This window comes from Acomys russatus, chromosome 27 (genome assembly GCF_903995435.1).
Source record: "Acomys russatus chromosome 27, mAcoRus1.1, whole genome shotgun sequence".
In the NCBI taxonomy this organism is placed as follows: Eukaryota; Metazoa; Chordata; class Mammalia; order Rodentia; family Muridae; genus Acomys; species Acomys russatus.
The window spans coordinates 57,861,386-57,875,968 of NC_067163.1; the positions used below are offsets into that span (position 1 = coordinate 57,861,386).

General features: G+C 53.7%; 1 protein-coding gene across 1 annotated transcript in view; it reads left to right on the top strand.

Annotated features, from left to right (window-relative positions):
- Med26 (mediator complex subunit 26) overlaps positions 1–12,831 on the top strand; it is a 46,448-nt gene extending 33,617 nt beyond the window's left edge. The window contains exons 2-3 of the mRNA XM_051169508.1: positions 9,570–9,644; positions 10,175–12,831. Of these exons, the coding sequence (XP_051025465.1) occupies positions 9,570–9,644; positions 10,175–11,794 (1,695 nt within the window). The 3' untranslated portion in view covers positions 11,795–12,831. The remainder of the gene's footprint in view (positions 1–9,569; positions 9,645–10,174) is intronic.
- Positions 12,832–14,583: the final 1,752 nt, after the last annotated feature.

Genomic DNA, 14,583 nt, shown 5'->3' on the forward strand with positions numbered 1-14,583 from the left:
GCCACAGTTTGTTTGGATTGGTTTATTTCTTAATTTCGATGCCCACACGTTTGTATGGGCATGCATATAGAAATCTGAGGACTACTACTTGGAATTTGGATTTTGCGTCTCAACTTAGGTGGCTAGGCTTTCATGGCAAGCATCTTGACCTCCTGAGTCATCTTGTTGGCCCTTGGGTTGTTTTACCTTCCAAGACGATTTTACCACTTTATATTTCCACCAGGAGTGTCGGAAAGACCTAAACCTAGGATTGTGGTGGCACTTGCTTGTCATACCCGTGCTCCTAGGTATGGAGGGGGAGGGTCAGGGGTGGGAGGTCATCCAAATGAATGAATAAAAGAAAGAAAGTGCCATTTGCTCATGACTTGTCAACATCTGATAAGGTTAGTCCTCTTAATTTTAACTCTTCGGGGTTTCTCATGGGAATTTTACTTTGCATTTTCCTAGTGACCGGTAGTGTTGCTCCCCTCTGAGTGTGCGTCGGCTCTTCGTATCATTTGTGGTGAGAGATTTGAGTGGGCTTCCTACTTGCCTGATCATTGATTCCTGTTGTTTTGTTGGTTTCTGTGGGCAGTGCATTTGTGCACATGCATGCCATTTGTGCGTGAGTGCGTGTGAAGGGAGAGGGGAGGCAGGTCAGAGAACAGTCTATAGGAGTCTGTTTTCTCCTTCTACTGTGTGTGTCAGGGACTAACAGCAGGTAAAAGGAGCTTGTCAGACTTGGTGGCAAGGCTTTATGTGTTGAGTCTCTGAATTCCACTTAGAGAATCAGCTTGCCACTTTCCCCAAAAGAGCTGCTTGAATTGACATCGATCTTGTCAGAGTGCAGAGCCTTGGTGTTGCTTTCTCAGCTGTAAGTTTTCAATCCATAAATATTTATCTTGATAATTTTTAAAGAATTTAACTGAACATTTATTTATTGCATGCATGTGCTGCACATAAATGGAGGTCATAGGACAACCTTAGCAGAGTCAGTTCTCTCCCTGGAGCTATGGGATTGAACTCAGGTTGTCAGGCTTGGTTTATATGTATTTTGTAAACTTTCAGTTAATACTACAGGAAGAAAAATGTTTGAAACCAAGCGTCTCTGCCTTACTATGGTAGAGCTCGGCAGAGATAGTAATGTATCAAATGCTTTTAGCAGGAGGAGCACAACAGGTTGTCAGGCTTGGTGGCACGCACCTTTACCCACTCGGCCATCTCTTGGGCCCTTCATACGTACTTGCTGTTGTCAGTAGGGACTGGCTTAGAGTCTGTAGCTTGTGAGCTGTGGTGGAGACTCTCCGTCCTGTAGCTCTGCTCAGAAGATGCCCTAAGAGCGTCCCAAGAACTGACATGCACCTAGGGTGTGGCTTTCACCTCTCTTCCTGTTTGAAAGACCTCTTTTGGCTTTTTCTTGCCTAATTGACCAGAACCTACCGTCCAGAGTTGAGTAGAAGTGACCGCCCATTTCTTGTGGCTGCTCTCAGGGAGGAGACAAGTGTGGTCTTGCTGTAGTGGGGCAGGTTCTCTCTGCTCTCAGCGACTGGGTTTCTCCAGGGCCAGCTGCCCTGCCATCTTGCTGTCTGTCAGGGCTGGGCTTTCCCTTTGGCCTTCCTCTACCACCGTCATGCCTCGCTTTCCAGGGGGTAATTTTCTCCTCTCCCTCTGCTGCTTTTTTCCTTGCTTGTTCACACAAGTGTCCTCACCTCGTTGCTGAGACACTGACGGGGAGAGCAGGTGAGGTGGGTCATGAGCCAGGCTAGCTGGCACCCGGTGTGTGGAGAGACACATATCTTGCTCAATGTAGCTCATGGTACTTGGTCCTTGAACACTGCGTGCCTGTCCCCAAGTAATGTATCTTGCTTCCATAAGGTGACAGGGAGCTGCTGAGATCAAGCACTCCATGTGTGGTGCCTTCAAAGTGCCTGGGTCACCTCCAGCAGGTGTTGGGCTGGTTGACCTTGGTCTACAGGGCGGAGGCTAGCCGCCTGCGTCTCCGTAGGACACACGGCCTTCTAGACTGCAGGATTCACATAGAATAGCTTGCATTCAGTTTTAATTTTTTAAAATATATTTTTGAGATTGGGTAACCTGGAACTTGATATGCAGACCAGGCTGGCCTCAAACTCAAAGGGAGCTTCCTGCCTCTGCTCTCTTGGGACTTGTCTGTACTACACGTATGCCAGTTGCCCTCTGAGGTCAGGAGAGAGAAGTGGAGCTTCTTGAATGGTTATGGATGGTATAAGCCACCAAGTGGGTGCTGAGAAATCAAACCCTGACCGTCTGCAAGAACAAATGCTCTTAACTGCTGAGCCGCCATCTCTCCAGCTAGGTGTTGTATTTTTGTTTGTTTCCTACCACTCCCCACTTCCGTGTTTTGTTTTGGAGATGAGGTTCACTTTCTGTATTCTGGGCTGGCCTTAAGCTTACTGTACTTCTCTTGAGTGTTGGGATCACAGGCATGTAGCACCACAGCGAGCTGTGTAATAGTGTTCATGTATGTGCAGGAACATGCGTATGTGCACACACACACACACACACGCACATTAAATGCATGGACGCACATGTGGAGGTCAGAGAAGAGGTGCCTATAATCTTCCTCCTTATGCTTATTTTTGAGGCAGTATGTGTCGGTAGCCTGAAGTAGGCTTGACTGGCTAGCCAGTGAGCCCCAGGGACCTGCCTGTATCCTTCCTCCTGCTGGGATGGCAAGCACACACCAGCATACAAACCTAAGAATTCTTTGTCTGGCTCCAAGTAGGCTAGTTGAAACAACTTTTTCTGCCAGGCAAAGGTGGCGTATGCCTATTTTGTTTTTGTTTTCCTCCAGGTTTTCGAGACAGGGTCTCTCTGTGTAGCCTTGACTGTCCTGGACTCCCTTTGTAGACCAGGCTGGCCTCGAACTCACAGAGATCCGCCTGCCTCTGCCTCCCGAGTGCTGGGATTAAAGGCATGCGCCACCATGCCCGGCCTAAGAAACAACTTTTCAAAGTACAAAATCCTTCAAAAAAGTACAAGCTGTAAAAGTTACTATTTAATACTTATTTATTCATGTGTATGGTCACACATGTAAGCTGCCCTGGAGGCTAGACTTGGTTTCCGTGAGAGAGAAGCTGGGCTCAGGTGGGCACCTGGTCATGCTTTGAGCTGACGAAGTATACCATGTGGCTCCCACCATCTGCTGCTCACCAGCCTGGGTGAATGCACAGCCACATTGCCTGTGCTTAGGTGGCTCGGGAGCTGCTTCCTAACAACAGTTCCTCAAAGCTGGCTCATTCTTGTTTGAGATCTGCTTTCTGTACAAGGTGTGGACAGTGTTCCCTCCTCTGGTGTTGGGGGCCATTTCCAGTCTCCTGTAGCTGGTGTTCCTAGTAGCTCTTCCAGCAGGGAGGGGCCAGGTAGAGGAGCCCCACCCACCCTTTTGTCCTCAGACACTTGGTGATCAGGACCCTGTTTTGGGGATTGATGGCAGACATAGAAAGCTGTGCCTGGCTTGCAAACTTTCCAGTTTATATATGTGGGCTCTCAGTGCACTCAGGAAGGGTCTGGGTACTGGATGGAGAGTCTGCAGAATCTGCTTTGCTCTTGGAGCAGTTTGTGGACATTGTATGGAGACAGAGCCACCTGCCTGCCCTTCTCTTTTCTCTCCAGTAGCCTCTGTTGCATGCAGATAGCAGTGTCTGCTGCTGTCCCTAGCTCTGGGTTTCTCATTTCCTGGGCCAAGTTGTGGCTCGTGGTGGTGTGCTCTGCCTGTTGGGGCGCTTGGCTTCTTTCAGGGCAGGCAGGGCCACTTGCAACCACATAGGTGCTTGCTATTCCTCAAGGAGCAGCTGGGTCCTGTTGATAGGGAAATGCTTCTTTGGAAGTGGTGGCTTTTCTCCACTGTGCTTCCTCTGAGAATCTTCAAGGGGAAACCTAGCCCCTGTGAGTCTGAGGCACCCCCAGGGTCCTGGTGGAGAAAGCTGCCTTAACCAGGCACCACAGGAGACCCCACAATCTGCAGGGCTAATGGCACTGGGGGCGTGTACCCCCACCAAGCTCCCCAACTCATCCAGGTATTGGGCAAGGACAACCAAGAGACTGCTGCTCCCAGAGCATGCTCTTAAGGGGCAGCAGGGGCAGCACACTGAGGGCCCATGGATTGCCTGCTTCTGGGGCTGGCTATGGCATGCTTTGGTTTGGAAGCACAACTTGCTTGCTGATCAGCACTGCCAGAGTCTGAGTTCAATGGGCTCTATAAATGTTTGCCTAGACCATTCTTCATTAGGAAAACAAACAAACAAACAAACAAACCCACGTAAAACCCACAAGACACTGTTGGTTCTTCAAGGGATGTTGGTGCTGAAGCCTCAGTTGAGGCTGCTGGGCAGGTCCTGCGGACTGTGCTGCACAGATGTGGCTGCAGATGGTGAGGCACTAGGCCCCCAGCAGGCTCTCAGGCTCTCTCTGTACACACGAGCTTGGAGATACCATCGGGCATGAACTGTGCTCATATCTACCTAGTCTTGGTTCTTCATCAACCCTTTAAAAGGGAAGTGACACAGCACCGAGACCATCGGAAGGGTCTAGCTTCAAGGACCTGTACTACCTGTTTGCTTCTCTGCTGTTGAAGTTTGGGTCAAGTATGTCACAGGGTGCTAGCACACTAGCTTATTGCACCCCACCCACTCAAAAAAAGCACCAGGCTTTTCTGCCTTTTGTGGTCCATGTGAACCTTCCTGCCCTGCATAGACTCAGTTTCCTCACTGTAAAATTAAGCTGCACAATCCTTGGGTCCCATTAGTGCCAATGCCTCTGGGCTACAATGGCAGCTGCCAGCATGAAGGATTTTTTGGTCGGCTGGTAGCTGACCCGGGAGGACACTGGGACTTTTTGTTCCCTGCTTCAGCTTGTGGCTGGAACCCCCATTAGTCGTCATTTCTCAGGTCCCCAGGGTTTACCATCACAGCTCCGGGGTAGGAGTCTGATGGTGCTGTGCGACTAAGAGAACCGAGAGTCACCATGAGGCCCAGTTCCTCCCGCTGGGCTTCATTTTAAAGAGGACGCTAAGCCTTTGCTGGGGACAGAGTTTGAAAAGACAGTCAGTCTGCTCTTCTGGAGAGACCAGAGATGTGAGTTGATTCCAGAGTGTGTATGCGAATGGCCTTCCACTTTCTGCGGCTCAGTTGAGGATGCTGGGGAGTGTCGAGCAGGAGGCAGGGCTGGGCAAGCAGCACTCTTACACCCCTCCACGAGATGCCCCCCGCAACCTTGGCATCCTCTACCTTGCCTTATGTACCCCTCAGCTTTTACCTAGTTCTCTTTGCTGTGCCTGTGTCCCTCAAGAACCTAGCCAGGCTGTGCAGGCACCCTTCTTACACACAGGCCTGTGCATGGGAGCTCTTGAGTTAGCACCGTACCAATTCGGACTCTGTGTGAATCCTGTTAGAGGGGTGCAGGAGACGTGCCTGGAGTTGAGCCCCAGTGAGTGAGTGGTCTGAGTGTGGTAGCTCCTGGCTCAGATCTGTCAGAGCAGCTCAGGAGCTGTCTGGTTTCTCTGAAGTGCTCCAGGGGTCTCCTTGTAGCCTGAGTTGAGTTTGGCAGTCCTGTTGTCCATCCCTAGTAGTGACACAAGGTCCTGGTGACACTGGCAAGAAACATTGACTCTACCTCCACCTCCCAGAGTCTCCTAGATCCAGAGAGACTCCAAATAGTCCTGCTTGTGAGGGGCGCTATTTGCCATGTCTGGCTCTCGGCAGTGCCAGACCTGGTGTTTTCTGTCTGGCTTGCTTCTCTTCAGTTCACAGTGCGTTGAGCTGCAGGTTTCATGGGTTTGCCTAGCAGGAATTGTGAGTCAGCACAAGGTGTGGCCTGGGAATGGAGGTGAGGAGAGCCTTTCTGAGCCCAATTTTGTGGTCCCTGCCTAATACTAAGTGTATGGCCCTGGGTGTTAACAAAGTGCCCAGCATAATCAATTTAACAGGGGAGAAAGCTGGGTGGTGGCAGCTCATGCCTTTAATCCCAGCACTCGAAAGGCAGAGGCAGGTGGATCTCTATGAGTGCAAGGCCAGCCTGGTCTATAAAGGGAGTCCAGGACAGCCAAGGCTACACAGAGAGACAGGGTCTGGAAAAACCAAAGTCAAACCAAAACAAAACAAGAAAACCAAAACACAAAGGAGAAACACTAGTTTATTTATTTATTTTTGCTTGCTGTACATTGAGGTGGGAGCACGTGGCAGACATGATCATCTCATGGCACCAAGAAAAGGGAAGGGGTGTGGGACAAAGAACCTAATGTTTCCTTAGAGTATGCACCCAGTGGCCTGGCTTTGTCCACTAGGCTCTTCCTCAAGGCTCCCTCATGAATATTCATGTTACATCTGGGCCTGTGGTTGTTCCTTTCCCCACCTCCGTACAGTCACCACAGGGATGCCACCTGTTTCCTTAGTATTCCTGCTGGCCATTGCGACTGTGCCTCCCCACGGGCATTGGAACCACTGTGCACAGGCAGGTGCCCAGCAATGCAAATGAATGGGCAGAGCCTGTCACTGATGGGAAAGGGAGAGGAGGCAAGCCAGGCTATACAGATTGATCCGTGTCTGTTCAGCAGCCTGGTGCCTGAGCTTTCCTGATGGGAAAGCTGTTTGGCAAGGAGCTTGGGAGTATTTGGGCACTGGGAATGGGTCCCAAAGGGAGAAGGCACCAGGCTGTTCCTAGCAACCAGGCTGTAAATGGCCCTCAGGCCTACAACAAGGACTCTGAGCTACAGACCTGCCCCAAAGCTGCCCTTCACAGCACTGTCAAGAGCGCCCTAGGCAGACACACAGGTTCAAGGAACAACCAAGAAAAGATGGGTGATGCATTATGGTGGTGGCAGTGGACTAGCCCGAATAGCCTTATCCTAGTGGCAGGGTACCTGAACCTACCTGCCAGTTCACATCACTTGTTCTAGCTCTTTCTAGCTTTCTACGTAGCCAGGTTAGCCTGCCCTGACCACTGCTGTGATGATTGGTCTACTTGTACTGGCTCCGGTGTAGGCCATGTAGGTGTAACAGGTGGGTCCTCGGGTGAGTGACCTGCAGGGGGACACAGCATTTGCCTCAGGTCCTCCCGGAAGCCCACGCTGGTAAGGTGGACTTTAGGCTGGACGTAGCCATGGGACACCACGCACCGAGGCAGGATCCCTAGACCTTGGTCCATGTAGCCCACATTGGGCACTATGGCTGGTCTGTGCACTGTTCAGCATTTATTTATTGGTGCTTTTTGATATGCCAACCCAATACCTGGTTCCCCTAGGTGTTCTGCCCCCTTCTCCTGGAGCAGAATGGTGTCTGTCCAAGGACAAGGACACTCTGTGCTGCCAGGCTACTGGGCTTCGGCAGATTCCTCTCTGCAAGGACTGCTGGATCAGGAGTATGTAGGGACCCAGGGCTCTAAATATACCAGGGTGAGCTCACTGGGTGGAGATGAAGCTGTGGAGCAAGGCCAGGCGCCCAGGCCAGGGAACACTGACTTTTACTTGTGTCTTCCCTTTACGTGGAGTCCCCCCACCCCAGTTCAGAGGAGCCACGCTCTAGGTAGGTCACCACCATGGAGCAGGCAGCAGGGCCAGTGGGCGGCCGACTGCTCTCTGGTCACCACACCTTCTCTCCCAAGGACACAAAGCCCTGAAGAAAGGCAGGCTAGGAAAGCTAGAGATGCCTGTGGTTTATAGGCTGTCTACTTCCTGGTCCGGGAACCAACCTGGGCCAGGTAACTTACCTGGTGGGCATTACTAAGATGTGGAGTAGAGACAGGAACAATTCTGGATTACCCATGTGAGTCGGAGAGCTGATATGATCAGGACTCTGGGTAGAGGGAGAGCCAGGAGCTCAGGGATACGATGCCCTCTTGAAGCTAGGAACAGCACTTAGGTGGCAGACAGTAGGAAAACGGGGCATGAATAGGAAATGGATCCCCCACAAGATCCTCAAGCAAAACATGTGGGGACTCAGCCAGCATAGATCAGGGCAGCCCAGGAGACTGACACCACTGACCTGCAGGCCAATCTTCTGGTCACTGGTTGCTTGTGGTGTGCCACAGGGAGCAACCAAGGAAGGGAGGGGCTAGCTGACATCTCAAATGCTGGAGCCACTGCTTAGCACTCAGAAAGTCTATGGGGGGTGGGGGTGGACTGAAGTCTCAAGTGACCCCCAGCACTGATATGAAGCCAGATAGAGGACCATGGGTGCTGCTGGACTGATGAGCATGGGCATGCCCGGTTTTACCAGAGGAGGTGCTTTTCCTTGTGACCAGTGTGGCAGGTGATAGCATGTGCTGTCAATGTGTGGTACAGGTGGGATGGAGGGGGATTGGGGCTATGGCCAGCCAGCGTGTCTACCAAGACCCTTCAGTGCCATGGCACCACCCTCTGTGGTTCTAAAGTCAGCACATGTATTACCCACCAAGTAGGTTTGCATGTGCCCTGGTGTTCAAAAGCAGAGAAGTGTGTCATTTTATAGATCCAGTTTGTCCGTAGTCTTCTTTGACAGTTGCTGCTCTGGACTCAGGAGCACGTCACCCCACAGATACAGATCCTCTCCTGCATCCCTTTTGGAGCTTGATTTGAGCTTGCCTGGAGCTCCCTGAAGCAACGTTTCCATGTGCACGTGTGGCGGAGCACGTGTGTGGAGCATGTGTGCGCACATGCGTAAGAAGGTTCCCAGGTTGATGCTGGGAATCCTCGCTCAGTGACCACCTGGTCACTGAGACAGGGTCCCGGGATCTAATCTGGAGCTCATCAACATGGCTAGTCTCACCGGGCAACTTTCTCTAGGGACCCCACTTGTCTCTTTCAAAGCTGAAGTTACAGGGGCCACCCTGCCCACCTGGTATTAACATTGTTTCTAGTCCTTAGGCATGGAGAGCAAGAGCTATTGAGCCGTCTCCTTACCTCCTCTGAGCAAGCACCATGTGTGGTGCTGTGCTGTGCTGCATTTTGCTCAGTGTCTGCTTTCTGGAACATAGCGCTCCCCTCCCCCGCCCCCATACCCCAAGGCTATTTGTCCTCTCCAGCCCCTCCCACTGCATTGCTGCATTTGCCAGGGTAGCTGTGCTGCTCAGTCCCATCAGTCAGTGATGTATGGAAGGGCTGGCTGTCATAGAGCGGGGTCCCAAACATGAGCCTGTGGATTGTTAGCATCCCTATCACCATGAAGCTCAGCACCGGGGCAGACTCTGCCTGTTGTGCACAGAGCCTCTCAGTGTCTCTGGCCTTCTCATCTGGGTTCTTGGGGCTGCATTGCTGCTCAGAGGTTGTGTTCCAGCGGCCCTCCTTCTGGCCGTGTGACATATACATCTTAGTTTGTGACGTTTTACTTTGTTCAGAGAATCTCTAAAGACCTGAGGCTGTGTGTGTTGTATGTGGTAAGTCCTCCAGCCTAGGATCCCGACAGCAGAGCTGCCCGTTAGAGCAGGGCAAGTCCTTTCCATGCGCACCCTGATGGCACCGCTGACCCTGAGAGATGGTGAGGAGGGCTTTGGCGTGCACCTTACAAGGGCCCTGAGCTGCTGGGCTTTCCTTAGGAGAGAGCCGAACCCTGAGTTGATACATGGCTCTTGTTCTTCAGATCCGGAATATGGTGGCAGTGTTGGAAGTGATCTCCAGTCTGGAGAGATACCCCATCACCAAAGAGGCACTGGAGGTGAGAGCCCTGGCCCTACCCTGGGTGGAATGGGAGGTGAAGGTAGCCCCAGGCAGCTTCTCTTCCTGTGGCATAGGCTCCTGGAGGCCTTCATGGGACCCTTTGGGGCATTGGTCTTCCCAAGGGACTCTCCAAGAATGGAGGCTTCCAATCACATAGCTGGGCTCCTTCCCACACAGCATTTGGGGACGCTGCCTGACTTGTGCTCCAGCCAACAGGTTAGTGGGTCCTGTCCTCTCTTTGGGAACCAGGTCTTAAGCCGTAAAATGCACTCACCTGGATACCCTGGTAGAACAGCCTTGTGACCTGGATGGCACAGACTCTGCAGGTACCAGGAACGAGTAGACCTGTTCCTGAGAAAGCCAGAGTCCCAGATCTGAGGGGTCATGCTGCCACACAGCACCGGGCACGCCCACGCTGTATGGAAGGAGCCAGCAGTTGGAGGGCTAGTAAGGAAGGGGTGATGTCCCTGGCTCCCCTGTCCTGCATGCTGTGTCCCCATCCTATAAGCATGTCACTCTTGGTTGTAGGAGACACGGCTAGGAAAGCTCATCAATGACGTCCGCAAGAAAACCAAGAATGAGGAGCTGGCCAAGCGGGCCAAGAGGCTGCTGCGGAGCTGGCAGAAGCTCATCGAGCCCGTGCACCAGAATGAGGTGGCGCTAAGAGCGCTGGCAGGGGCTGCGGGCTCTGCCAATGGGGGCGCACACAATTGCCGGCCGGAGGTGGGGGTGGCCGGTGCCCCTAAGAGCATCCAGGACCTTAAGAAGCGCAATGACATCCAGAGGCTCCCCGGGCAACGGCTGGACAGGCTGGGTGGCCGTAAGCGCAGGGGCGACCAGCGGGACCTGGGCCACCCGGGGCCACCCCACAAAGTTTCCAAAGCCAGTCCTGACCCCCTGGTCCCCAGCGCATCCCCTCTCCCCACCAATGGGATCAGCGGGAGCCCAGAGAGCTTACCCAGCCCCCTGGACGGCAGTGGGCACTTGGGCCCTGAAGGCAGCCGCCTGGAGCCCAGCGAGAACGAGAAGCACAGCAACAAGATCCCCGTGAACGCTGTGCGGCCACGCCCCAGCTCCCCAGGCTTGGGCAAGCTGCCCATGCCCTGCCTACAGACCAAGGCTGCACAGCTGCAGCAGCTGGACAGGGCGGATGAGCCCCCAGGCCCTCCCCATCCTAGAGGGTCCTCTCGCTGCTCCTTCAGCCCCCGGAACTCACGGCACGAGGGCTCCTTTGCCCGGCAGCGGAGCTCATACACAACCAAGGGCCCAGTGTCTAGCCCCTCCCCACGGCCACAGCCACTGGACACCACGCAGGTGCCATCCCCACTCCCATTGGCCCAGCCACCCACACCCCCTGTGCGGCGGCTAGAGCTGCTGCCCAGTGCTGAGAGCCCCGTGCACTGGCCGGAACATCCCGAGGGCCACCCACGGCTAACGGGGCTGGCCTGCAGGGCTGGGTTGTCCCCAGATTCTTCCAAGGCGGACAGTGATGCTGCCTCTTCGGGCGGCTCAGACAGCAAAAAGAAAAAGAGGTATCGACCTCGAGACTACACGGTGAACTTGGACGGGCAGGTGGCTGAGACCGGAGTCAAGCCTGTGCGGTTAAAAGAGCGGAAGCTCACCTTTGACCCCATGACCAGACAGATCAAACCCCTGACCCAGAAAGAGCCAGTGCGGGCTGACAGCCCCACACCCACGGAGCAGCTCCCTAGGACAGAGCTGGACCAGCAGGAGGCCAAGGCCAGCCTCCAGAGCCCTTTTGAGCAGACGAACTGGAAGGAGCTGTCGCGTAACGAGATCATACAGTCCTACCTGAGCCGCCAGAGTAGCCTGCTGTCCTCATCAGGCGCGCAGACCCCAGGAGCGCACCACTTTATGGCTGAGTACCTGAAGCAGGAGGAGAGCAGTCGGCGAGGGGCCCGGCAGCCCCACGTGCTGCTGCCACTGCCCACGCCTACTGACCTCCCAGGCCTCACGCGGGAGGTCACACAGGACGATCTGGACAGAATCCAGGCCCAGCAGTGGCCAGGGGTGAACGGGTGTGAGGACACACAGGGTAATTGGTATGACTGGACGCAGTGCATATCGCTCGACCCGCATGGCGACGATGGGCGCTTGAACATTCTGCCTTATGTCTGCTTGGACTGAGCTCCTGGCCTGGCCATCAAGTGCATTCCCACCTTGTAGGGGCTAAGCTGGCCAGCCAGGAGGGCGGGCGTGAGGCCCGCTCTCTGCCCTCCTTTTGTGAAATGCTGCTACCAGTTTACTAACGATTGCAAAGGAAGGGCCGCTTGGAGGGGCAGATGGCCAAGGGAGTCCAGAACTCTGGCAAGCCAGCTATAAAGCGTTAGTCCCCCAGCCCAGAAGAGGTGCAGAGCCCCCTCTAGCACCAAAGGCGGGGAGCTCAGTGGCTGGCAGGCAGGCAGGCAGGCACAGGAACCCTGTGGGAGAGGTTACCTTAACAGCAACAGACACACATCTCATCTCTGTATCTCCTGCTCTTTGACTCTGGTGTCTTTCAGGCACAGGCCTCTCCGGCCTCTGCTGAGCCAGTGTTTTCTTTTCCGTCGTTTTTTGTGCTGGAAGCTTTTCTGCTGTGGTGAGCCTGGCGTTGTGTGGGTGGCCAGCCTAACCCACACTGCACAGGCATCCTACCCATATGTATATGGTTTCAGTTCAATCCCAGTTCTTAAAGAAATGCTGCAGAAACTTCAGTTTTCTCGTTTATTTTACCCTCTTTTCCACCCAACCACCAGCCAAGTGACTTCCCCTGTCCTTCTCCTTTCCTGCACATCTCTAGAAAATGTCACCTTTCTAGAGCCCTCAACCCCAAAGTTCCTGAGGGTGCTACTGGCCTGAGTTGCCCTGCAGGGCGAGGGGAGAGCCGTCTGTTCGCTGAAAACACTCATAACCATTCCTTTAGATTCGTTTGCCTTATGGTTGTCATAAACGCGATTTGCAAAAACAAGGAGCCTTAGTGAATGTACAGTACCTAGACTTCTGTGTTCACACAGAAGGGGCAACTTTGCTATTTGGTCCAGTAAGTGGACAACTTGTGATATAAATGTGGAAATAAAAAAAAAAAAGAACATTTGCACAAACTAGTTTTGGAATCATTTCTCATTTGCACTTGTGTATAGCTAAATCCTGCCTTTCCTCACAGGAAAGTCCCTGCGGCCCACAGCCATATCCACTGGGCCAGCCTTGGTGGCACGCCATTAGCTTTCCCTTGTGGCAGCAGGCAAGGCCAAACACATCAGCTTGGTCACCCACCTGGAGAAGCCGCTGCAGGCAGTGTAGCTTGGTGACACAGTTTACACCTTCCCTGCCCACCAGTACTTTCTGTACATGGCCCCAGCGCCTGCTAAGGCTTCTTCACCATTATAATGATCTAGTTTTCTCGCCTCCTCAAAATCAATAAACCAGAATTGGGTTTCTGGTGTTTTGTTTTGTTTTTTGTTTTTCCTCCACTCTGCTTATCTTGAAGATGAGTAAAGAGTTACTCATAACAGCTGGACGTGGTGGTGCACGCCTTTAATCCCAGCACTCCGGAGGCAGAGGCAGGTGGATCCCTGTGAGTTCGAGGCCAACCTGGTCTACAAAGCGAGTCCAGGACAGCCATGGCTACACAGAGAAACCCTATCTCAAAAAACCAAAAAAAGAAAAAAAAGTTACTCATAAAACAGCAGTTGCACGGGCTGATCCTAGACTCTTCCTTCTGGTCTTCAGTACCACAGCGAACCAGAATCAGTTTCAGAGCCAGGAGGAAATTTCTGAGGTTTGGTGCAGGATGGTCCACTCCCATTAAAGGGCCATTTGAGGAGGTGGGAACCCAGCCTTGTGGCCCTGAGCCAGTGTTCACTCCCGAGCACAAAAGGCTTCCACAGAGTTGCCGGGGCAAATCAAGTGAGGCCGCCTGACAGTGCTCTGTCCAAAGAAGTGCTCGTGGCTACTTGCCTAATCTTCTTGTACCTTACACAAAGGGCTGTGCACCCAGTTGGAGGGCATTAGACCCCTGCTTTGGGACAGGCCACTTATTACTCAGATCCCAACCTGCAGAGACTGCCACACCTGTGTTGAGCATCCAGCAAGCCCCAGGGTACAGAAGACACCCCAGCATTCAAGGGGCTCGCGCTATGCTGCCACTTTCCTAACTGCTAATAAAGTCACTGTAAAGAAGAAAGTTGAGGTCGTTGAGACGGCTCAGCAGATAAATGCTTGCTGCCACCAGAGGACATGAGTTTGGTTCCCTGGACCCACATGGTGGGAGGGGGACAACAGACTCAAGTCCTCCTCTAACCCCCACTATGTGTACAAACACACTCGTGCTCCGCCTCCATAAATGAAAGCACCTCTTCTCCCACAAGCACTTAAAAGCATACGATCTTCGGAATCGAGTTTTGTTGTCTAGGATTTCGGTACTAAAGTCTTGTCCTGCCTCGGGGCATTTGCAGCAGCCTTCAGCTGGCATTGTCCCCGTCCGCAGAGCTCGGCGGACAGTCGAAGGAGGCGCCGAGCCCCGGGCTTCGCTCGGCTGGTCTGTGAGGGGAAGGTGACACCTACCGCACAGCTTCCGAGGACCTGGCGTCGTCCGGAGGGTTTAACTCAAGCGGCTTCTTTTCCCCCCAAAAGATCTTTTGTTAGTCCTCTCCGCGCCCCAGGCACCCGCTTCCCCTGCCACAAGTGGGCGGGCCCGCTCCGCGCACGCGCGCGGCCCACGCCCCGCCCCTTCCGGAAGGCGCTCAAGTAGGGTTGGGGGGGGCTCTCGCCGGAGACGACTTGCAGACGCGTCGACGGTCGCGCAGTGATGACGCGCCGGGCGGTGGCCAATGGCGAGAGGCAATGACGCTCAGGGCGGGCGGCCAATAGAGAGCGGCGTCTGCCGGCGCGCCCGCCCGGGCTGTCCCGCCCCCGGCCCCGCGTCCGGCGGTCGTCCG